The sequence below is a fragment of the Peromyscus californicus genome, unplaced genomic scaffold (assembly GCF_007827085.1).
Source record: "Peromyscus californicus insignis strain IS unplaced genomic scaffold, ASM782708v3 Scaffold_19__1_contigs__length_69161282, whole genome shotgun sequence".
NCBI lineage: Eukaryota > Metazoa > Chordata > Mammalia > Rodentia > Cricetidae > Peromyscus > Peromyscus californicus.
In genome coordinates this window covers 61,201,594-61,223,615 of record NW_026294491.1, presented here as the reverse complement: position 1 = coordinate 61,223,615, position 22,022 = coordinate 61,201,594, and the positions used below count along the sequence as shown (strand labels likewise).

Genomic DNA, 22,022 nt, shown 5'->3' with positions numbered 1-22,022 from the left:
CCATCCTGGTCTACAGATTGAGTTAAAGGATAGACAGAGCTACATAATGAGACTTTGTCTGGAACCTCCCCGGCCCCGCAAACAAACAAACAAACAACCACCAAAAAACAAAAACCTTTACTGTCAAAAGCCTTCCTCCTGTTAACTATTTGATTTTTTTTTTTTAAATTTGTGTGTTTGTGTATACTACAGGAGTATAGGTGCCTGCAGAAGCCAGAAGAGGGTGGTAGAGTTACAGGAAAATCTGAGCCACCCAACTGTGGAAGCTGGGAACTGAACCACTGAATCCAGGTCCTGGGCAAGAGCACTGAACTCTTAATTAACCCCTGAGCCATCTCTCTACCCCAATTTTGTTTTTTTTTTTTTTTTTTTTTTTTTTTTTTGGTTTTTAGAGACAGGGTTTCTCTGTGTAGCTTTGCGCCTTTCCTGGAACTCACTTGGTAGCCCAGGCTGGCCTCGAACTCACAGAGATCCGCCTGGCTCTGCCTCCCGGGTGCTGGGATTAAAGGCGTGCGCCACCACCGCCCGGCCCCAATTTTGTTTTTATTATGTGTATGCATGTGTCTGTGTCGTGAGAGCGGGTACCCTCAGAGACTGTTGGAGCTCCTGGAGCTGGAGTTACAAGCAGTTGTGAGCCACCCACAAAGGGTGCTGGCAATAGAACTTAAATCCCCTCAAAAAGCAGTGTCTGCTTTTAACCAGCACCCTAAATTTACTTTTTATTGAAACAGGGTCTCACTGTGTGGCCCTGACTGTTCTGGAACTCACTCTGTAGACTAGGCTGGCCTTGAAGTCACAGAGATCCACCTGCCTGTGCCTCCTGAGTGCTGGGATTAAAGAATACATGCTCAGCCTGAATTTACTTCTTCAGTGGAGGTTAAGGGGGGTGTTGTTTAAATATAACATTTGGAGGGAGGACAGGAAACTAAAGCTTCAGTAAAACCAGGTTTGGCTCAATTGTCAGCTCTATGTGGACATTACTTCAGCAACCCGGTACAGAAGGTCCTTGTAATGATGGAGTCAGTTTATGTTCATTTTGTCACTGCTGCTTTGGTGTCTCGAAAGGACAGCCAGCCTAGAGTTAAGCCTGGTGTACATCCACACGAGCACTGCGGCTCTCCTGCTTGGGGTCTGCCTGCTGCTCTGTGGGTCAAGTGTCTCCAGCCCTCAGGGACAGTTTCTACAAGCAGCTGCTGCCTTCTAAGCAGGCTGCCTGTCCTTCCTCCGTCCTGCCTGAGTGAGGGCACAGAAGGCATAGACCATCACCACCGACAGAACAGCAATGTGGATCAGAAGCAGGGCGACAGGAGAATGCCTGGACAGGAGCTGGAGTTCCAGACTCCAGTCAATAGTTTAATTACCAAGTCTATATTTAGCAAGACAAGAGGGGAGGGAGAGAAAAAGGGGTGGATGGGGAGGGCCTCAGAAGAGCTGACCCATATTCTGCACCTGGCTGCAAAGGCTTGCAGTCCTGGCCAGGAGTTCCTTGGCCTTGTGCCTTTCAGAAGCCAAGACCTGTGCCCAGGAGGTGTTTAGGCAGCAAGAGCTCAGTGGTTGCCGCAGACCTCATCAGAGAGACACACGTCCTCAGTACTGTCCTTTGATCTCCCTCTGCCCCAGAGCGGGGGTCAGGGCTGGCCAAGGGTCTCAGGCAGGATCAGTGTGACTGCAGGGTCACTGCTATTGCCTTGGCAGTGGCATTGACCACAGTGACAGGAAGCCTGGCAGCAGGGAGCACAGCAGGGATGTCTCTAGGGACCCTCTGCATGGGCGGGACATTGGGGCCCTCCAGAGTGTCCAGGATCCCTAAAGAAGGAAGGATGAGGATGAGTGAGAACTGGCTGGGCAGGCCCCCAGGTGAGCTCATCCAGCCCAGGCCCCCACACAGGCCCTCTGGCCACTTACCCTCCACCACCTTGTGGTAGGCAAAATGCAGATAGAGCAGGAAGAGCATGTGTAGAGCGGCCAGTGTGCCACAGAGGAGCAGCCGCTGGGTGGGGCCGACAGTCCTCGACACCAACACTGCCACCTAGGGCCACAGGTACACGGTTCAGAAGGCCTGTTTCAAAGGGATGGATGGAGATACCCAGGGCAGAAGCTGGAGAGCCCTTTGTGGGGTGGACAGCAAACCTGCTCAGCTTACCATGCGCAGGGTGGAGAGCCCACCCACCAGCAGCCAGAAGAGGTAGAAGAGCGAATGAAGGTGAATGTTGTAGGTGATGAACAGGACGATGCAGTGCCCAAAGAGGCCATAGCCCTGGGGAGAGAGAGGAGAGGATCCTCACTTGGGCTGGAGTGGCCTTCTGCCCCTTGGTGGGGTCTTTGGCCTGCTGCTCTTCCCACCGCAGGCCCACAGACTCCTGGAGAGCAGCAGACCAAGGCCTTCCTTATCTTGGGCTCTCCCTGCCCACTCCCAGGCTCGGCTCCTTACCAGCAGTGCCAGCATCTGGAGCATGGTGATTTGGGCATTGCACAGGTAGGCAAGGAAAGAAATGAACGACGAAACACCCAGCCAGTATCCGAAGCAGGTGCCAATGGCTGTGCCCATCAGGGTGCCCTCACGCTGTGGGGTGAAGGCTCTGCTTAGGGCACCTCTGATCTCAGCCTCACCAGGGCTTTCGGCAGGGGCTGCTCTTGTCTCACTCCACCATCATATCCTCAGGCAGTCTGCAAGCCCCATCAGCCACGCCCCCTTCCCCAAGGCCTGTGTCTTGCTTACGATAATGGTATCAGATGTCTTCATCCCATGGAGGAGGATGGCCACTAGTGTGAAGACCAGCATGAGAGGTCCATAGAGCTCACCTGCGACTTTCTGTCAATACACAACACATTCAGACTGGAGGCTGCAATGCCTCTTCTCTTCACACCTGCTCAGGCTTGGCCTGGCAGCCCACCCTCTACCCTGATGCCTCCCCCTCCTCTGCAGACATGCCTTTCCCTAGTCACCTGGGGGAAGTTGACCATCTTGACAGGGATCATGGACTCCAGGAGCCTGGGAGAGGAGAGGAGAGATGAGGGCAGATGCAGCTATGCTGAGGTTCTGGAGGGCAGGGTCTGACTCTTACTCATGTCTCTACCGCCAGGGAATAGGGCTGGCCCAGAGGACATACTGGATAAGAGGGGAAGGGGGAGGGGGTAAAGACAGGGAATGAAAAAAATCACTTTGAGGAAGGACAGCCCTCTGAGGTGAGTGGAGTAGCAGCTATTCAGAAACCTTGGAGAGACCGGAGGATTTGACCGTTTACCTACATGGCCTATAGAAGGCAGGCAGACATCTGCAGAAGGCACCCAAAATGTAGAAGCCCTGGGAACAGCGCAACTACCGAGGAAGCAGGACACTTCCTGACTCTTTCTAATTACTATTCTTCTAGGCAGTTAGCATTTTTCTTGAAAAATATACTTAAAGTGGTATGAAAAATTCCACACAGAATAAAAAGAGATCTTTTCTTTCTTTGCCTATGGCCACTACACCTTCAGTTACTCTTGTTTCTTGGATTGTTCTTTTTTTTTTTAAAGATTTATAAATTTATTATGTATACAGTGTTGTGTCTGCATGTGTCCTTGCAGGCCAGAAGAGGGCGCCAGATCTCAACCTAGATGGTTGTGAGCCACCATGTGGTTGCTGGGAATTGAACTCAGGACCTCTGGAAGAACAGCTAGTGCTCTTAACCACTGAGCCATCTCTCCAGCCTGGATTGCTCTTTTTAATTAAGATATTACTTCCTCTGGGAAGCCTTCCCTTTTGGACATTGCAGCCTTTCTGGGCTCAAGTGTCCCTCCTGTGTGTCCCAGTCATACTAGAGTACTACGTTGTGACTGCACTCAATGTCAAGGCTCCCGCCTATCTTCACCAATGAATCAGATATCATAGAATAAAAACTCAATGTATAGTGGCCCCAGGTTTTGTATCAGCACTACTTAAAGGATGAACAAAGAACCAAGCCAGCATTGAATCCAGTTCTTGAGGCCGCTAATGACTATGCTCTGATACTCTGTTTTGATGCCAGAGAGAAAAGAGTCTAAAAAAAAAAAAAAGGATAAAGGCAGCAGAGCTTGCTCTTGAGGAGTTTGACCCAGGAATGAGAACGTACAGCAGCTTGAAGAACCACCTGGGAGAAGAAAGTGGAGCTGTCTAGGAGTCCTGGCCGAGGACCAACTGGGGAGGGCTGAGAACACAGCAAGTGCTGTGTGAGCGAGGTGTGGCGGGAAGATGGTGCCACACCAGACAGAGAACAAGGCCAGTGTGCTTCCAGTGCGGTGTATTCAGCAACAGGTTTGGTGACTAGGGTGCTGGGGTTACAAGTAGGGGAGCCCACCAGAGCTTAGGGCTCAGTATCTGACTGCACTCTGGATGAAGGTCAGACTCTTCTGGGAAGGCTCCTCACCTGCTTCGGACCTGGGCAGGCTCCACATCAAAGTAGGGTCTCAGGATGTCGATGTTGGCATACAAGCTGAAGGCCCTGGAAGCTTGTCTCTTCCCTGCCTGCCACATCTGAAGGGAGACGGGTATTATGAAACTCTTGGCTCTAGACTGTTACCCAGTCTCTGCTAGATTTCTGTGTAATTCTAACTGGAAACCTACATCAATTGGGACATACATGGGTCCGCTTTCCCATCTGCTTACCTGATCAGCCACCTGCCGGCTCAGTTGTCCCTTAAAGCCTTTCATGCCAAGGAACTCCCCATCCTCTTCCTCTGCAGCAGCTGCATCAGCATCTACTTCTTCCTCACGCAGGCGCTGATGCAGCTCACCCATATCCTCGAAGCTGGAGCCTGAGGTATCATCCATGTTCTCCATATCAATCACAGCCGAGCCCCCACCCTGTGAAGACATTGTTCCTAGAGTGAGGAGCCCTTCCGTCGCATCCTTCTGTTCTCTGCTCATCTCATGGTTTGAGGCTTGGCTCTTGCACTGGTGAGGACACTGAAACTGCTACCGGTCGGGCCATACTCCGTCCTTTCACTGCTCACACAACTCTTGGTTGCCACACTTCTGTAGTTCAGGAAACCTACTACTTACCTGCAATTCACGCTGTTCTCCTAGTTTCCCTCTCAACGCTTCAGGGAGCTGCACAAGAGCCCAGCTGCCTTCTCCAACCCTCAAACAAGCTATGCTCACAGTCTATCTTTGGGGAGCGTCAGTGAATCCTACCCTCTAGCCGTACACTATGTATGACCCAGACAGACCTTCCAACCTGTCCACAAAGCTCCGGGCAGGCAGAGAGCCGAGGCCCGCTGGAGCCGTAGCCTGGCCCTTTCACGTCAGCACAAGCCCCACAGACTTTCGCTCAGAGAGCTCAGAAGGTGTTGCAATGGAGCCGACTACCAGGCCGCGAGGGAGAACAGCTACCACACTTGGGACGGCCATCAGCCCGGGGGCTGCTGGTCGCGGGGGTTCTAATACCTGGATGTTTTCTTCGAAGCCTCCCCACTCCGGGCCAGCTCCATTTCGGACGCCGCTGGCCGGCGCCGCCGTAGCCGCCATGTCCCTCGAGGCTTTCCGTCGCTGAAACTCGCGCGCGTGGGAAAAGTGTGAGATCTGAGCCCGAGTGAAGAAGAAAGACGTCCAGAGAAGAGAGAGGGCGAGGTAGTATCCGCCGGAATGCAAAAAGGCGAAACCCGGATGTTTGGCCCCAATTGACGTCCGGAAGTGAAGGACGTGGACGGAGGCGGGGCAGGATATCGCGACATTTAAGAGTTCAGGAGGCGGAGCGTTGCCTCGGAGACGGCGACGGGCCTCTTGTACGCATGCGCGGATTTGGAGGCTTCCCTTGCGGCGAATAGTGGAAAATGGCGGCGGCTCAGGCAGTGGAGGAAATGCGGACTCGCGTGGTTCTAGGAGAGTTCGGGGTTCGCAATGTAAGCTCTGATCTGAACTCAGGAGAGATGAAGGCGGGGCAGGGAGGAGGGGGAGGTCTGGTTCGGGGCTGGACCTCACTGCCCTTTCGTGAACACATCTGTCTGTTCCAGGTCCATACCACTGACTTCCCCGGTAACTATTCGGGTTATGATGATGCTTGGGACCAGGACCGCTTCGAGAAGGTGGGCGGCGCTGCAGGTGTCCAGACGGCTTGAGGGGCCAGACCTCACAAGTTGGTTTTGGGGTTGGGGGTCGCTGCTTTCATAAAACGAGCCATGTGCTAGGTGTTCCGTGGACGGGCCGTCAGACACGGCTCCTGTTCCTGGAACAAGTTATTCACTCTCGGTGGGGTAATGGACCACGTAAACAAATGATTCCAGTATAATGAAATAGCGGAGAGGATGGCTGGGATGGGGTAGGGCAATCACGTAGACGCACTTAATCCATCCAGTTGGAAGGACGTAGTTAAGGGTCAGTGAAGGAAATGACATCTGAATTAAGCATTTAACTTTGAATAAAAGCTGAGCTATGAAGGCCTAAATGGAGCGTTATTATAAACACTTGTGTAAAGTTTGCTCTGATCCTGTTCCAGCAGTAAATTATTGTCAGATGTCAGTATGTCGGCATGAGTGGCAGACAAGATTGGGGTGCATCTTAAGCTCTGCAGGTTAATAGAGAGCTTTTTTGTTTGTTTTTTGAGACAGGTTTCTGTGTGTATCCCTGGCTGTCCTGAAACTCGCTTCTACCTCCCGAGCGCTTGAGATTAAAGGCGTGCACTACCACGCCCGAATTAAAGAGAATTTTTCAGTAGGCCAAATTTTGCTACCTTAATAGCTGAGAGGGAATGAATTCTGGCAAGTCTGCTAGATAAGTGTATGGGAGCTGAGATGGAGGGCACGACTGGATTCCACTGATAGTGGAAATGGAGCACAGAGTGAGAGAGAACTAACAAATATGTGTCGTTGCTTTGGTGAGGGCTGTGTGTGTGTGGAAAAAAAGGACCTTGTGACTTTCGGGACGTAAACCCTTTTTGGGGGGCCTTATGTGTTTGTTTGCATGTGTATTTGTGCACCATGTGTGTGGCTGGTGACCTGGGAAATCTGAGGAGGAAGTTAGGTCTGGAACTGGAGTTACGGATGGTTGTGAGCCACCACATGGGTGCTGGGAACTAAACCCAGTTCTTCAAGAGCAATGAACTGCTCTTAACCCGGGAGCCACCTCTCCGGCCCCACTGGAGACCTGTATTGATGGCTGATTGTGTCATTTGGTAAACAGGAGAACAAGAGCAATAATACTTTAAATTCCTGTGTGTGAAGTGTACAGGTCAAATGGATGATGTTTGAAGTGAGATCAAGTGAGACCAAGTTTTGGGAGTTGCTGAGTAGTCACTTAAGCTAAGAGTGTGGTTGAAGTCACCCAGGAGACTAGAACCTGGGAGAAAGTAACATTTACAGGGTGAGTGGAAGAGAGAATTTAGAAGGAATGTCAGAAGAGAGTACTAAATTGGTGTTCAGAAACCAAGGCAATAGAGTTTGAAAAAAAAGGGGTTTAAAAAACTAAAAACAGCAGAAACACAGTATTATTAACTGGTTTAAGTAGTGTGGGAAGTTCTGCTCTTTAGTACAGTAGCCTTTGTGGGTTGTTTGTGTGGAGCCATATTGCTTAGGGTCTTTAAAACAAAACTGGGAAGCCAGACATAGTGGTGTACACATTTAATCCTAGCACACAGAAGACAGGGGTACGTATTTCTGTGAATTTGAGGCCAGCCTGGTCCTCACAGAGAGAGTTCCAGGACAGCCAGGGAAACCCTGTCTTAGAAAAAAAAAAAAAAAAAAAAAAAAAGCAACAGAAAAAGACAAAAACAGACAGGCTTCTTACGAAACTCAAGAACGGGGCTGGAGACAAAGGTCTAGTGATCATCTAGGCAGAGGAATGCTTTAGGATGAGAGAGGGTGGAAACATTGAGAGACATTGCCAAGGTGGGAGTAATCACAGAGGGAGGTGTGAATTACACAAGGAAACAGGTGTTCATAGTTCTTTCTCTGTCCCTCTAGAATTTCCGTGTGGACATAGTACATATGGATGAAAATACATTGGAGTTCGACATGGTGGGGATTGATGCTGCCATTGCTAATGCTTTCCGGAGAATTCTGTTAGCTGAGGTAGTAGAAGATGTGGGGGCTGGAGTGGGGAAACTATCATCACCTCATTAGTAGAAATGTCCCCAAAGCCATCCCTCCCAGGCAGGTGGGATGGGTCACACCTCTAAGATGAGCACACAGTGACTACATAGTGAAACCCTGGCTCAGAAATCTGAAGAACAAAATAAAAGAGCTGTCTTTTATTTTCCCAGGCAGGGAGGGAGGTGGAGATCTGTTGGGTTTTTACAGTTGGATGATTCTGCTTTCTTGGACAGGTGCCAACAATGGCTGTGGAAAAGGTTCTGGTGTACAATAACACATCCATTGTCCAGGATGAGATCCTTGCTCACCGCCTGGGACTCATCCCCATTCTTGCTGATCCTCGTCTTTTTGAATATCGGAACCAAGGTGAGGCTGAGATGAGATTAAGTAGAGGAACTGTTCTGAAGTCGATTGTGGACTCAGATCCCAGGTTTACTACTGTATAACCTTAGTCGAGGTAGTTAGTGTTTTGTACGTTGGCTTTCGTCTGGGAGAACACTTGTCCTTGCCTTAACTTTGTCTGTATATACATAAAGGCTTTCAGCACTCGGATGTATTTTCATTCTTTTAAGAACTTTGTGTGCATGTACACATGGGTGTGGAGGTCAGAGGACAACTCTGGAGTATGTTTTCACGTGGGTTCCAGGGATTGAACTCAGGTCTTCAGGTTTGCCTGACATCTTTACTCAGCCTTCTTGCCAGCCCCTATTATTAGTCAGGGCTAGGGCCAGGCATGGTGCACATAGAGCTAGCTGCAGGCTGATCTCTCCTGAGCTCAAGGCCGGCCTGATTCACGTAGTGAATTCCAGGACAGCCAGGGCTATCCAACCCTGTCTGAAACAACACAACCCTGCTTCCTCATTTATACAGGGGAGGAGGAAGGAACTGAGATAGACACTTTGCAGTTTCGGCTGCAGGTCAGGTGTACCAGGAACCCCAGTGCTGCTAAGGATTCCTCTGACCCCAATGAACTCTATGTGAACCACAAAGGTGAGCAGTGGGAAGGAAGAGGGCCCACAGGCTGATGGGTGCTAATTTTAGGATCTGGGATCTTCTGACATATTTCCCTCCAGTATATACCAGGCATATGACATGGGTCCCCTTGGGAAACCAGGCTGATGTCTTCCCGGAGGGCACAATTCGCCCAGTGCACGACGACATCCTCATTGCTCAGCTTCGGCCTGGCCAGGAGATTGACTTGATTATGCACTGCGTCAAGGGCATTGGTAAGAACCCAGTGAGTCTGCCCTGGGTGGGCGCGAGTCTGTAGTGCATGGTGTAACCAAGGAGCTCAACTGGGGTTGTTGTCCCTGGCACAGAAGAATAACAGAGTTTCTCACAGGCAAAGATCATGCCAAGTTCTCACCGGTGGCAACAGCCAGCTACAGGCTCCTGCCAGACATCACTCTGCTTGAACCTGTGGAAGGGGAGGCGGCTGAGGAGCTGAGCCGCTGCTTCTCCCCGGGTGTGATTGAGGTTCAGGAAGTACAAGGTATGGTGTTTGGCATACTGTTGTAATGAAGATTTGAGTGTACTTTCTTTGAAGGTGGCAGAAAAGAAAATCCCTTAGACTTGATTAAGCTAAGGTGTAACATTGTTTTCCTCAGGTAAAAAGTTGGCCAGGGTTGCCAATGCTCGGCTGGATACCTTTAGCAGAGAAATCTTCCGGAATGAGAAGCTGAAGAAGGCTGTGCGGCTTGCCCGGGTCCGGGACCATTATATCTGTGAGTGGGGGTGGTATGGTACTCTTTGGATTTTGAACTAGGTAAATCCTGCCAGGGCTAAAGTGTCTTTTTGGTCCCTAGTTTCTGTTGAGTCCACTGGAGTGTTGCCGCCAGATGTGTTGGTGAGTGAAGCTATCAAGATACTGATGGGGAAGTGCCGGCGGTTCCTGGATGAACTAGACGCGGGCCAGATGGACTGAGGCTTCCACAGCACTTCTGGGATGGTCTCATTTTCAGTCAATACATTTTATTAAATGTGCCACAGACTAAGACTTCTGCCTTTGTAAGGCCTTTGATGTAAATAAATTGATATACTAGGAAAATTTTTTTTCATAATTACTTTTGTCTAAAAATAAGGAGCCTTGCCTCAAAGAGTTAACATTAACAACTAAGGACCAAGCAGAGGCTTCCAGGTCATAAAGCTGTCTGAGAGGCTGAATTACACTAGCTGTGGGGATGTGCTTCTTATCACCTGTCTCCTGGGCTTCCTTCCAATGAAAAAGGCGGATCTTTAGCTTCAGCCGTGTTACCACCGACTGCTCAACAGAAGATAGCCATCTCCTTCTGCTGGTCACGGATAGAAACCATCAACAGGTTCTCCTATTTAGTCCACCCAACAGGATGCTCCTGAGTAACCTTGGAGGGGTCACTCATTTGAAAAAGGAGGATTGGGCCCTTTGTGTACGAAAGGAGATTTTTACTGACATGCAGATGTCCTTTAGAGTTAGAGTTTCTACAAAAGGTTCTATAAACAATAGAAAATTTCTAGCATGAAGTCATAGGATGTTAAAAATATTACAACATAATAAATACAACTACATCCTCCACAGCGCGAACCAGACAGGAGTAGGCAGCTATCAGGTTTGGAGGGAAACACTGGAATCACCTTGACAACCTGTAGACTCCAAGTACCACGCAAAGTGGGATGGCCTTGTGCAGCTGTAGACAGAGGCCTGGCACTCTAGTTCCCATTTTCCCAGCCTGCACTTGCCAACCTAGCTGTGTGCGCCTGTAGCTTGTACCAGGTCCGAGTGGGCCTGTCAGAGCAGACACACAGGCTAGATCTGCCTTTCCTAACAGGCAGGGCCAGGCCTCACACTCATCTTGCTTTGCTTGTGTTCCCTCCAGGGATGAAGCAACCCTTGAGAAGAGTCATGAGAAACTTTCAAAGGCACCTGGACTCAGCTAGTCCCAAACGGACAGTGGCTTTGCTAGCTTGCCAGAAACGAGATTAATTGGTCTGATTGTGATTGGCCTCGTGCTACCGAGTAGGCCTGAGGCTGGGGAAGCCCTTGAGGGTCACTCATTGAAGGGCAGGACGTGCATTTTAAAGAACACGTTTGACCAAACTGCCCAGCTCTTGTCCCTGGAGACTGTGCTCAGACCTTAGCAAAAGCCTGTACCATGGATCCCACCAAGTGGCCAGATCCTTGCTTAAGATGAGCATGAGAACTGGCTCAGTGTGGTTCAGCATGTAGCACCTAGGCCAAACATGCCCTGGGAGCAGAGAAGGATCCCTGTCAGCCCAGCAGCAAGGGGGTCAAGTGGGTCCCTTGTAGTCCAAGAGGAACTGGCTGAGCCCTTGCAAGTGTGGTCAGTGGTGCTGGGCACAGCACCCGGTCCTGTCCATGCTGGTGTAGCTGCTCTGGGGGAAGGTCATTGTGCTCTAGCTTTTCTTGGAAAAGCCCAAACTGCAAGTTGAATGCCATCTCCCTAGGACGTTTCTGTGGAATGGTGTAAGTCCTAACTCCCTTTTCTCAATACTTCAGTAGAGTGACTTGGGCCCCACACAGGGCCACTCTTCTCCAGCTGGTCCTGGATCTGAGCATCTCCAGGCTGATGTGGAAAGTGAGGTGGCAGTACAAGGGCCTAGAGATTAGCTACAAGGGGTAGAAGAGATGACAACGAAGGCCAGAGAAGGATGCCCAAAAGCTTGATTCAGGGTTCAAAGATGGTGGCCAGTCCACCCCCCTCACTGTCCAACACTTCTGTCTCCAGCATTGGTTTTGGTTTTTTGAAAAGTGTGGGAAGGTTCTTAATGTGAACTTCTTTTCGGAACTGTTCTCCCAAGGGTTTCTGTAGAGAACAAGAGAAAAGTGATGGTGGGTCCGAGCTGTGGGCCAGAGGACCCCCTACCTTACACACACAATCAGAACAGTCAGTGACTCGTTGGTTTGGAATTTACCCACAACAGTCTAAGACAGCAACTGTGTGGGGCTGGGAGCCGGAACAGGGATGTAAGACTTACCCCAATGCAGCCAGCGATGAGACGTTTGAAGTGGTCCTTCCGGCGTTTGTCAGCTGCTTTTTGAAGGGAGGGGTTTAAAAGCTTGCAGTCAAATTGGTCCAGAGACTCCTTGTGTATTTCAGGGATCTGCTCCATTATTGCTCTTATCTCTAGGTACCTGGGGCGCTAGTTAAGTGGGGAATGAACTCAATGGATGTAGGTTTGGCCTGTCACCTTCCCCATTCCATGGCACACCCTCCCTCGGGCAGCATAAGCAGATGGCAGATGCCTGGGTTTGGGCCACAGCTCAAGATCCTGGGAGGCAGGTTGAGTGAAGCGGCTAGACCGCCAGCCGTCCTGCCCTGCCGCTCCACTTACCAGTGTCTCGTATATCTGGAAGGCCAGGTGGACCAGGGAAGCCATGCACCCATCATGCTGCCCGTGCATCTGCAACCCTTTCAGCACACTGGTGAAAAGCCATGTGACAGCGTCTGCCAGCAGGGTCCCAGACATCACCTGGGAAGACAGCTGTGCTCAGGAGCCACGAGCCTCTGAAGGGCCCACCCCCAGTTCTTCCACCTGACTCAGTCTACCAGGCTGACCTCAACTTGCAGACAGGAAAGGAAAAGGTGGCAAGGACCGACTCTGACAGAGCCCCTGTCATGTTCTGCATATTCAATCAATATGGCTATTTGAGGGCTGTGGAGCCTTTAGCAGTTGGGGCCTGACTGGCAGAAGCAGGTCACAGGTTAACTGTTAGGCCTGTCCCTGGTCAAAAACTGTGCTCTTGGCTTCCTGTTTGCTGAGATAAGAGGAGCTATCACAATATGCTCTTGCCACAGTGAACTGAGCCATGCTTTACCCACTGTAGATTAAAATCCCCCAGAAATCAGTTAGTCTGTATTAGGTGAATTTGGTCACAGCAATACAAAAATAACTAACAGACTATAGGTCTGTAGCCTCAGCTACTCAGGAGTGGCAAGGAGGCAGCAAGACTTCAAGGTCTCGGGTTCAAGGACAGCTTGGGAAATTTAGTCAGACCCTTGTCTCAAAATAAAAAAGAAAAAGAATTGGGGATGTAGTCAGTGGTAAAGTGCTCACCTAGCATGCTTGTAGCCCTAGGTCCACCTCCCCTCCCCGCAAAAACCCCAAACAAACCCACCCCTAAAACAATGAATAAGCATACTTGTTTGAGAAGAGGCCAGCAGAGCTGTGTGGTCGCCCTCTGGCAAGACAGCGTATCCTTCCAGGTCAGAGAGCTGAAGGCGGTAATTAATAGTGCTGTGCAAATGTCCTGAACAGAGAAGGAAGAAAGGGAACATGGAGAAATAAACAGTCAGGCCTTTAGTCCCAGCAGCCGGCCTGGGCTACACAGTGAGTTCCAGGCCAGCCAGGGTTATGCAGTGAGACTCTGTCTCTTTAAAAAAAGAGACAGATGGTGGTGGCTGGGGGGAGGGGAAAGCTGTATATGGGAGGGCAGATAAAAGCTGAGCTCTAGAGGCCAAATACCAGCAATCTGCAGCAGTGGACCTGCATGTTTCCTGAGAACATCTGCCCAGAGCAAGGAGAAAGGTACCACCAGTCCCCTCTACCCACCTCATGCTTCATCAGGCATTTCCCCAAGTCTGTGAGCTCGGCCACAGGTGAAGGGGTGACTTCAGTGGCCATCATCTCCTCATCTGTAAGCAATGCACAACACTAAGCTCCATTCTTTCACAGCAGAGAGGACTACCCAAACGGAACGTCCTCAGCTGCCTGGGACTAAGCAGTGCTACACAACCCTCTCCCCAGGCAGGCTGTAGACACTAGGACAGTTCATGTGTGAGTGCCCATGCTAACAGGCATGGGTTCAGTTCATGGAGTATAAGAGGAGTAGCACAGTCCCTCCCCGACAGCCTACGCAGGAAGGGAGAGAGGCAGTAAATGAGTTTCATAAATGAAAGTGCAGGGAGCTGAGCTAAAGACAAAGCGGAGGAAGAGACTACACAGAGCTTGGGCCTGCGATGTTTGGCAGATCAGACATGAAGGCTTCTTGGAGGAGATACCATTTGAGAAGAGACTGAATGAGCAAGAGCTCAGGGTCATGTCTATCCCAGGAAGAAAACCACTTTGGACAGAGGACAGCAAGTAGGCCAGCACGAGACGACAGGGAGATCGATCCTGGCTCTGGCTCCAGGGGTGGAGCTCTGGGTCACGTACCATCTCCATCCACAGCAGGGACAGCACTGTGCTCGGCAGTCTTCTTTGATACACAGCAGGTCGCTAGAAGAGAGCAGAAGGTAGTATCGACCCCCGGCACAACAGCCACCTCGCCAACTGATTATTCCAGGCTACTTCCGGCCAGATGAAAGCTGGTGGGGAGGTACTGTCCAAGGACTAAATCAGCTTCGCCATTAGAAGGAGGTATTCTGAGGACCCCAACCAGACTGTGGGTCGCTCTTCCAGTCAGCCAGTTAGGGGGACATTACAGACTCCGCTGAGAATAAAGGACCAGGGAAGGTGACTGACATATCCTTAACTACTTTGGGAATAAAAAACCAATACTGAATTTTTCAACATTTCTGAAAATAGAAAATTGATGTTCACGTCTAGGAACTGAACTTTTCCTATCTTGATCAAGTAAGAAAGTTATTGCCAACATTAATTCAAGTTCCTGTTTTGGATCCCTGTCTTCTTATTTGGTAAAATGTAGTTCACAACTCAGAACCTGTCTGATTGACTTAAGGACTATTATTAGCTTCTGCTTGTCAGTCCGAACCTCTGCCACCAGCCTAGCCTGTGTGGGGCTGCTGAGTAGTTTCCCTGGTCCCCACACGCCACTTACTGATGAGGTCCATGACTTCTCGGGTTAACAGCCTCACCAGTTGTTCCTCCAGCATCTCTTGAGACTCAGGGTTGTCCTCTGCGATCTCATCCTCTCCACTGCCGAGAACCAAGGGGCAAGGTCCGTGGGAGAGCAAAGGAAGCAAGGACCAGGAAAGGGTCACCCTCACCAGCACCCCACACCCAGGCCATTCCTCTTCTGGCTATCCCCAGAGGATATCAGAGATAGACAGCAGTCCACTGAGGGACCTTAGCTCTTGTGACTCTGCTTGGTTGGATGGAGAGCTCAGGATCAAAATCCAGAGCAGGTCAGGGGAAGGTCCCCATAGGAAAGCTTAATCTCACCATCAGGCCACTAACTGGTAACAGCAGCCTGTCCAGACAAACCAACTCCCATGCAAGCTGGGAATGACTATACCAATGCTACTCTAGCCCTAGAATAGTCAAACCCTGCCCAACCCAAAGCTGGCTGTTGGCTCATGCGCCGAGGATTGGTTATTCCTTACCACAGCGCGCTCCTCTGGATGATGACGTGCCACTTCTGGGAAAGTCTCTGAAGAAACAAGAAGAGGAAGTGCTAGGATGGGGAGAGGCTGGATGGGGTGCATGGTATCCAAGGTCTACTTCTAATTTTTTTTTTTTTAAAGATTTATTTTATTTGTCATGTATACAGTGCTCTGTCTGCACTTATCCCTGCAGGCCAGAAGAGGGCACCAGATCTCATTACAGATGGTTGTGAGCCACCATGTGGGTTCTGGGAATTGAACTCAGGACCTCTGGAAGAACAGCCAGTGTTCTTAACCTCTGAGCCATCTCTCCAGCCCTAATTTTTTTTTTTTTTTTTAAAGAGGTTCTTACTCTGTAGCCCAGGCTAGCCTAGAACTCACTATAAATCCCAGGCTGGCCTTAAACTTGTGAGTGATTCTCCTGTCTCAGCTTCTTTAGTGCTGGGATTAGAGGTGTAAGCGCCTACACATAGCTATTCAAGTTTACTTTAAGCAGAACACTAATTACCCAGAAAGAAACTAACTCCTTACATCAACCTAGAGACATTTTCTGTACTGTAAACTGAATTGTACCAAGGCCCAAATATGAAAAAGGAATCTAATATAGGAACTTCAATTAATGTTGGCAGTAACTTCTAGTATGGTCAAAACAGCAAAAACCTTAATTCTTGGTCCTGGCCATCAATTTTCTATGTTCAGAAATATTGAAGAATCCACTATTGGTCATTTACTGTCAATCCATGGTAGCCAGGGATGTGTCAGTCACCGCTCTGGTCATTTAGTCCCCCTAGCCGTAGCAGACCACCACTTACATCAGAACGAAGACTGCGTTCTGTAACCTTACTCCACTATGACAAGGGCACATGTCCAGTATCTGCTGAGATTAATGATACTTTGAGAAGTTTTGGGTCTCTCTGGGCACATCTGTTCTCTGTTGAACTGGACAGCTGCCTCGTTCCAAAGCCAAGGACAGACCCAGGGGAAAGAATTCCTTCATCATTTCTTCTTGCAGGAAGACGGGAGCGGAATTTACATTTGAAGGCACCAATAGCAACAAACCTGCTTAGTTCTTTGGGGGCTGTTTAACCCGCAGCAACAATAAGCTCCTGGGATGCTGCTGAACAGACAGCACGGGAGAGCGGGAGAACACTTTCAGCAGCAGTCACGCATCTCTGTGCATTTGGTGTACGTAAGTGTTCGCATGGCGTGTCCGCACATACGTGTAGAGGCTAGAGATCGATGTCAGATGTCTTACTCCATCACTGTCCACCTTGAGTGTGACTCTCCCTGGACCTGGAGCTTATCAATTAACACGGTCTGTCTGGCCAAAGAGCTCCAGGGTTCCATCTATCTCTCTACCTCCCCAGAGCTGAGGTTACAGATGTGTGCTACCACATCTGGCTTTCACGTGTGTTCTGGGGATCTAAACTTAAGTCCTTACGCTTGTGGTTGGTCGCTTTAGAGACCATCTCCCCAGCATGGACCATTCACTTAGGAGTACTCTGCCCCGACTCCCGGACCCACTTACCATGTGGCAGTAGGTGAAGAGAGGTCCAAGGATGGGAGCCATGAGGGTTTCGTAGTGTTCTGGGGGGCAGAAGAGCACGAGCGGCTTCACGAAGACGCGTGCGACCGGCCGCGGGTTAAGGAGTTTTAGCACATGAGCAGACCCTTCACCTTCCAGCCAACAGGCCGTGCTGCTGGGCAGTCCACTACACGGCTTTCAAGATAAAAAGAACACCCTACGATAATAGGAAAACGCCTCCTTGTCCTAGAATCCTAAGCTGCATAGATACTCAATTATTTTGTATTTTTAGCTTAACTTACTTAGCTGTACATTACAGCCCTGGGTTGCTAAAGAATAGAAGAATTAAAGACACCCTCATATAAAAGGGCCTGAAAGATGATGAAATCTTGGGTGTTCCTTTCAAAAGAAAGCACCCAGCTGGGTATACAAGCATTCACTTGTAGTTCCCGCTACCCAGGAGGCTGAGGCATGAGGGTCACGTGTGCCCAGGAGTTCCAGCTCAGCCTGGAGAACAGTGAGATTATCACTCAAAACAAACACCAAAACCCCAGCACTCAGGAGGTTAAAGAAGGAGAAGGAGAATGGCATGTTTAGGGCTGGCATAGACTACATATTTAAAAAGTCCCTGGCAAAACCAAACCAACCAAAAAAAGCAAAATATAGAAAAGGAAATGAATTTAAAAATTGTATATTTCTAAGAAGTAGGAAGACAGCAGTCTCTACCCAGGGAAAAGCTCAGGAGGTTTTGGTAAGACCCTCGCCCTCAGCCTGAGCTGCCCTCCTGTTCCCCCACTCTTTCCTCACCCACTTACTTCCTAATTTATTTGAACCCTTCTGTGTGTTAGAGGTCACGATGCACATAAGCCTACAGTCCCACCTGCTCCCTGCAGTTAAGTCTTCCTTCCTCTGTCCTGTCTCCAATTTCTGACCTTCTAGGTTACTTAGGGTCATTTCAAGGATATGAAGCATAGATTTGAGCCGGAAGTCAGGAATATTGTTCAAGTTGACGAAGGCTGAACCAAGGAGCTGGGTGGAGAGGCCCTCTACAGTGTAGAAATCTTGCTGCATGGAAGGGCCTGCCTTCCCTAGGATATGGTAACTGTAAGGCAAAAAAGCACCAGTGATAACTAGTACCCAACAGTGTCAGTTCTGCGGGTTCTTCAAGATTCTCTAATGTTTGGTGAACCGAGGCTACAGCTGTGAGTGTGGTATGCACGGAGCCAAGTATCACTAAACCCTATAGCCAGGACCCAAGACAAGAACCAGGCCAGTTGCTTCTCACTGGTCCATGAGAAGCAGACTACAAGCATTAAGCAGTCCGAGCAAGTGCAAGCCCACTTCTCTACCTCTTGGGTCGCATCATCATACACTAGAAACACACAGTGGGTATGAACTTCCAGTCCTGGCCAGGACTGTGAGGTGCACACAACAGTCAGTCTGTACCACAGGAAAGCAGTTGCTCCCCTGGACTTACCACTACCACCAACTCCACTCCACCACTCACCTCCACTCACCTCTACACTAGAATTCTTGGTCAAAAGTCTCTGTCGCCATCCCTACAAAATGAGCAATTCTGGCAAGGGAGCACGCAGTAGCAGCAGCAGCGCTAGGACCTTACCAGTTCTCATAGAGGATGCCAAAGAAACGCTGCATCCTCTCCAAAGTCGTTTTGTAGACAGGGTGTTCGTTGACTTCCAAGAGAGGCTGAGGTAATCCTACAAACAGACGAACAGAATGGGTGGGAACAGGCCAGCATCTGCAGGTAGGCACACACGTCTGTCTGGGAACATGTGTGCTCTATTCCAAAGCAGTTGGCCGCATAGTCTAGGAGGTAGAGTACTAAGAGTTCTTGGGAAGGTGTTAGGTCTTTTCCTCCCTGCCGTCCTCTCCTAACTGGGTACTGGGCCCGAGTATCTCCTCTTGCATCTGACATAGTTAGCTTTTACTGGTTCTTCAAGAAGCAACTTCTGAGATCAGATTCAAATCTATCTAGAACCTTGGTGACGGCTTTGCCATATTGGCTAGCATTTCCGGTGTGTAATGGAGAAACATGGGTCTACCACTTACTACTATTTGCACACTAAACTGAAGGAGGGATTTTTTTTGTTGTTGTTGTTTTTTGTTTTTTTCGAGACAGGGTTTCTCTGTGTAGCTTTGCGCCTTTTCCTAGAACTCACTGGGTAGCCCAGGCTGGCCTCGAACTCACAGAGATCCGCCTGGCTCTGCCTCCCGAGTGCTGGGATTAAAGGCGTGCGCCACCACCGCCCGGCGGGACTTTTTTTTTTTTAATTTATTTACTTTTTTAAATCTTTTTTTTAAAGTTTTTTTTTTTTTCATTTTACATACCAATTCCAGTTCCCATGCCCTCCCCTTTTCCTGCCCCCCGTACTCTCCCCATTCCACCCCTCATCCACTTCTCAGAGAGGATAAGGCCTCCCTTGGGGAGTCAACAAAGTCTGGCATACTAAGTTGAGGCAGGACCAAGCACCTCCCCCATGTATCAAGGCTGCAACAAGGTATCCCACCCTAGGGAGTGTGTTTGAAGGAGGGATTTTTTTTGTGGAATAATCTTTATGTACACTATGAAGATGTGTCTTTGCCAAGACGTCTTCTGGTTGGTTTAATAAAGAGCTGAATGGCCAATAGCTAGGCAGGAAGAGGTTAGGTGGGATTTCTGAGCAGAGAGAAGAATCTAGGCGCAGGAGAGATACCAAAGGAGACGAGAGGAATCAGGAGGTGCCAGATGGAAGAGAGGTAAAAAGCCAAGAGACAAAATGCAGATTAATATAAACAGGTTAATTTAAGTTCTAAGAGCTAGTGGGACAAGCCTAAGCTATAGGCCAAGCTTTCATAATTAATAATAAGTGTTCATGTCATTTTTTTTTTGTGTGAGCTAGCAGCCCAAAGAAAAATCCCTCTACAGGGATTAATAGGGGAAAAGCCATTTAGAAGACTCTTATAGTTCAGATGAAGAAGATCAATGACACATAAGCTCTTAGCACCTCTAGGAGCTCCATAAATATATTTCCTGACAAGTCATAGAGTTAGGATGAACTCAGCAAGGAGGTAAAACCTTCTTACCTAATATGGTTGTTTTTTCAGATTCAAGTATATCCAGAACCTTGGTGAAAGGCTCTGCCATCTTGGCTAGAATTTCCGGTGTGTATAAAGTATTGTGGGTTCTGAAAAAAATAAGGATGTTATGAAAACATCTAGCTAGTCTTTCAAACAGATTCCCCCATCAACATTACTCACAGCAGGGGAAAGAATTCCCCAGAGAAAGATGCAGCCTTGAAGCTGTTAACTACATAGCATACAATCTCATGGCCTAACACACACACCAAATCCTGAGATAGCAGGACAGTATCACAACAGAGTGACTCAACAGCAAATCCTATTAGACTTGAGATGCATGAACTGATAGAAATGTCAGCAACACTGTATGTGCAAAGAGCAGGTCAGAGTAACAGGACCCATCTTTCAATTCCCTGCCTCTATTTTTGGAGCACAGACCTAGCAATAGTCACCACAGCTTCCTAGAAGAACAAAATCCAAACATGTTCCCCATCAAGATGACTGTGTTACTAAGGGACAATGACTAGGGACAGGACCCACCTCCTGGGTACTAATTACTTCATTGAATAGTCAGTAGCCAGTTTCCCCACTCTATCCTTTTTGGAGTGCTGGGACCAAACCTAAGACCTTGTATATTGCAGAAAAACACTCTTAATAGCGAGCATTACCTCTAGATTCCCCAACTTAAAAATATATTCACGCTGGGTGGTGTTGGCGCACGCCTTTAATCCCAGCACTCGGGAGGCAGAGCCAGGTGCATCTCTTTAAGTTTGAGGCCAGCCTGGTCTACATATTGAGTTCCAGGACAGTCAAGGCTATGTGGAAAGACCCTTTCCTAAAAACAACCAACCAGTCGGTGGTGGCACACACCTTTAGTCTTAGCACTTGGGCAGCTGGCAGAGGCAGGTAAGAGTTCAAGGCCAGCCTGGTTAACAGATCAAGTTCTAGGACAGCCAACACTACACAGAGAAACTCTGTCTCGGGGGAAAAAAAAACAACCAAAACAAACCAACAAGCAAACTTCAGAGTGCTTTTCCTTCCACATACTTATAGAGGATTCTGAAAGCTTCTAAAAAGCCTTAGGTCGCATTCAAGATCCCAGAAGGTATCATAATTACAGATGATAGTTCTATACATGTCACTGGCTGTGGGACCTTTTACTTCTTTTTGAGATAGGGTCTATTTTGTAGGCTAGGCTAGGTTTGAGCTTTTGCTAATGCTCCTGTCCCACCCTCCCAAGTATTAGAGACAGATGTGCTCCACCATACCTGGCCCCTGCAGACTTCTCAACAGGACAGCATGTGCAGATGGAAGGCTGATGCTCATGACACCGACCTTGAGCAGGGCTAGGCTAATGTGAGTCTATGCCTTCATTTTTTGGGGGGGATGGAATGGAGAAGTGCTGGGGAATGGGCAGGATCTCATATAAATCCGAATGGTCTTAAACTCCCCAGGTAGTCAGCACTAGCCCTGAATCCCTGACTTGAGTGTAGGCCTGCATACCACACATGGCTGTGCCTTCATTGTACAAGTTTAAAAACCAAACAAGGAAGCTCCAGTCCACTTTCAGAATAAAGATATGAAGAAAACATCTCAGGGGCTGGTGAAATGTTTATGGCTCAGTAGTAAAGGTGCTTGCTATCAAGACCCATGACCTGACTTTGATCCCTGAGACCCATAGGGAGATGAAGAAAGTAACTTCTTACTAGTTGTCCTCTGACCTCCATAGCATGCTTGAGCCTACACCATACAAAATGAACAAATGGCCGGGCAGTGGCGGCGCACACCCTTAATCCCAGCACTCGGGAGGCAGAGGCAGGTGGATCTCTGTGAGTTCGAGGCCAGCCTGGTCTACAGAGCGAGATTCAGGACAGGCTCCAAAGCTACATGGAGAAACCCTGTCTCAAAAAAATAAAAAACAACAAAACAAAACAAAACACCAAAATGAACAGATGTTGAAGAGCAACACAAAGGGCTACAGAGACGGCTCTGCAGCTAAGAGCACTCGCTGTTCTCAGCGAGGGCAGGAGCTCGACTCCCAGTGCCCACACGGTGATCAGTAACTTCGTGTAACTAGATCCAGGGAACCTGACACC

At 49.1% G+C, this 22,022-nt stretch overlaps 3 protein-coding genes across 3 annotated transcripts in view; 1 reads left to right on the top strand and 2 right to left on the bottom strand.

Annotated features, from left to right (window-relative positions):
* Positions 1-1,312: 1,312 nt before the first annotated feature.
* On the bottom strand, positions 1,313-5,619 carry Yipf3 (Yip1 domain family member 3). Its single transcript, XM_052745466.1, has 9 exons — positions 5,405-5,619; positions 4,625-4,822; positions 4,386-4,492; positions 2,947-2,992; positions 2,720-2,812; positions 2,432-2,563; positions 2,144-2,257; positions 1,906-2,029; positions 1,313-1,806 (listed from the first exon to the last, which is right to left on the bottom strand). The coding sequence occupies exons 1-9, from the start codon at positions 5,483-5,485 to the stop codon at positions 1,658-1,660; spliced, it is 1,044 nt and encodes a 347-aa protein (XP_052601426.1). The 5' UTR covers positions 5,486-5,619; the 3' UTR covers positions 1,313-1,657.
* A 108-nt stretch (positions 5,620-5,727) lies between these two features.
* Positions 5,728-10,090, top strand: Polr1c (RNA polymerase I and III subunit C). Its single transcript, XM_052745467.1, has 9 exons — positions 5,728-5,859; positions 5,971-6,042; positions 7,915-8,022; positions 8,277-8,409; positions 8,914-9,033; positions 9,117-9,269; positions 9,386-9,535; positions 9,651-9,767; positions 9,849-10,090. The coding sequence occupies exons 1-9, from the start codon at positions 5,791-5,793 to the stop codon at positions 9,965-9,967; spliced, it is 1,041 nt and encodes a 346-aa protein (XP_052601427.1). The 5' UTR covers positions 5,728-5,790; the 3' UTR covers positions 9,968-10,090.
* Positions 10,091-11,684: 1,594 nt separating this feature from the next.
* Positions 11,685-22,022, bottom strand: part of Xpo5 (exportin 5) — a 45,394-nt gene continuing 35,056 nt past the window's right edge. Inside the window, exons 21-32 of the mRNA XM_052745454.1 lie at positions 19,933-20,033; positions 18,470-18,566; positions 17,815-17,950; positions 16,852-16,950; positions 15,324-15,370; positions 14,819-14,916; positions 14,194-14,256; positions 13,591-13,673; positions 13,181-13,288; positions 12,373-12,510; positions 12,016-12,180; positions 11,685-11,843 (exon numbers count right to left, since the gene is read on the bottom strand). Coding sequence (XP_052601414.1) covers positions 11,706-11,843; positions 12,016-12,180; positions 12,373-12,510; positions 13,181-13,288; positions 13,591-13,673; positions 14,194-14,256; positions 14,819-14,916; positions 15,324-15,370; positions 16,852-16,950; positions 17,815-17,950; positions 18,470-18,566; positions 19,933-20,033 — 1,273 coding nt within the window. The 3' untranslated portion in view covers positions 11,685-11,705. The remainder of the gene's footprint in view (positions 11,844-12,015; positions 12,181-12,372; positions 12,511-13,180; positions 13,289-13,590; positions 13,674-14,193; positions 14,257-14,818; positions 14,917-15,323; positions 15,371-16,851; positions 16,951-17,814; positions 17,951-18,469; positions 18,567-19,932; positions 20,034-22,022) is intronic.

Coding starts and splice junctions, on each gene's coding strand:
- Yipf3 (XM_052745466.1), bottom strand. CDS start 5,485: ATGGCGGCTACGGCGGCGCCGGCCAGCGGCGTCCGAAATGGAGCTGGC. Junction 2,993..4,385: donor CCTGCCCAGGTCCGAAGCAG/GTGAGGAGCCTT, acceptor CTCCTCTCCCAG/GCTCCTGGAGTCCATGATCC. Junction 1,807..1,905: donor CTACCACAAGGTGGTGGAGG/GTAAGTGGCCAG, acceptor TTCCTTCTTTAG/GGATCCTGGACACTCTGGAG.
- Polr1c (XM_052745467.1), top strand. CDS start 5,791: ATGGCGGCGGCTCAGGCAGTGGAGGAAATGCGGACTCGCGTGGTTCTA. Junction 8,023..8,276: donor GGAGAATTCTGTTAGCTGAG/GTAGTAGAAGAT, acceptor TTTCTTGGACAG/GTGCCAACAATGGCTGTGGA. Junction 9,768..9,848: donor GGTCCGGGACCATTATATCT/GTGAGTGGGGGT, acceptor TTTGGTCCCTAG/TTTCTGTTGAGTCCACTGGA.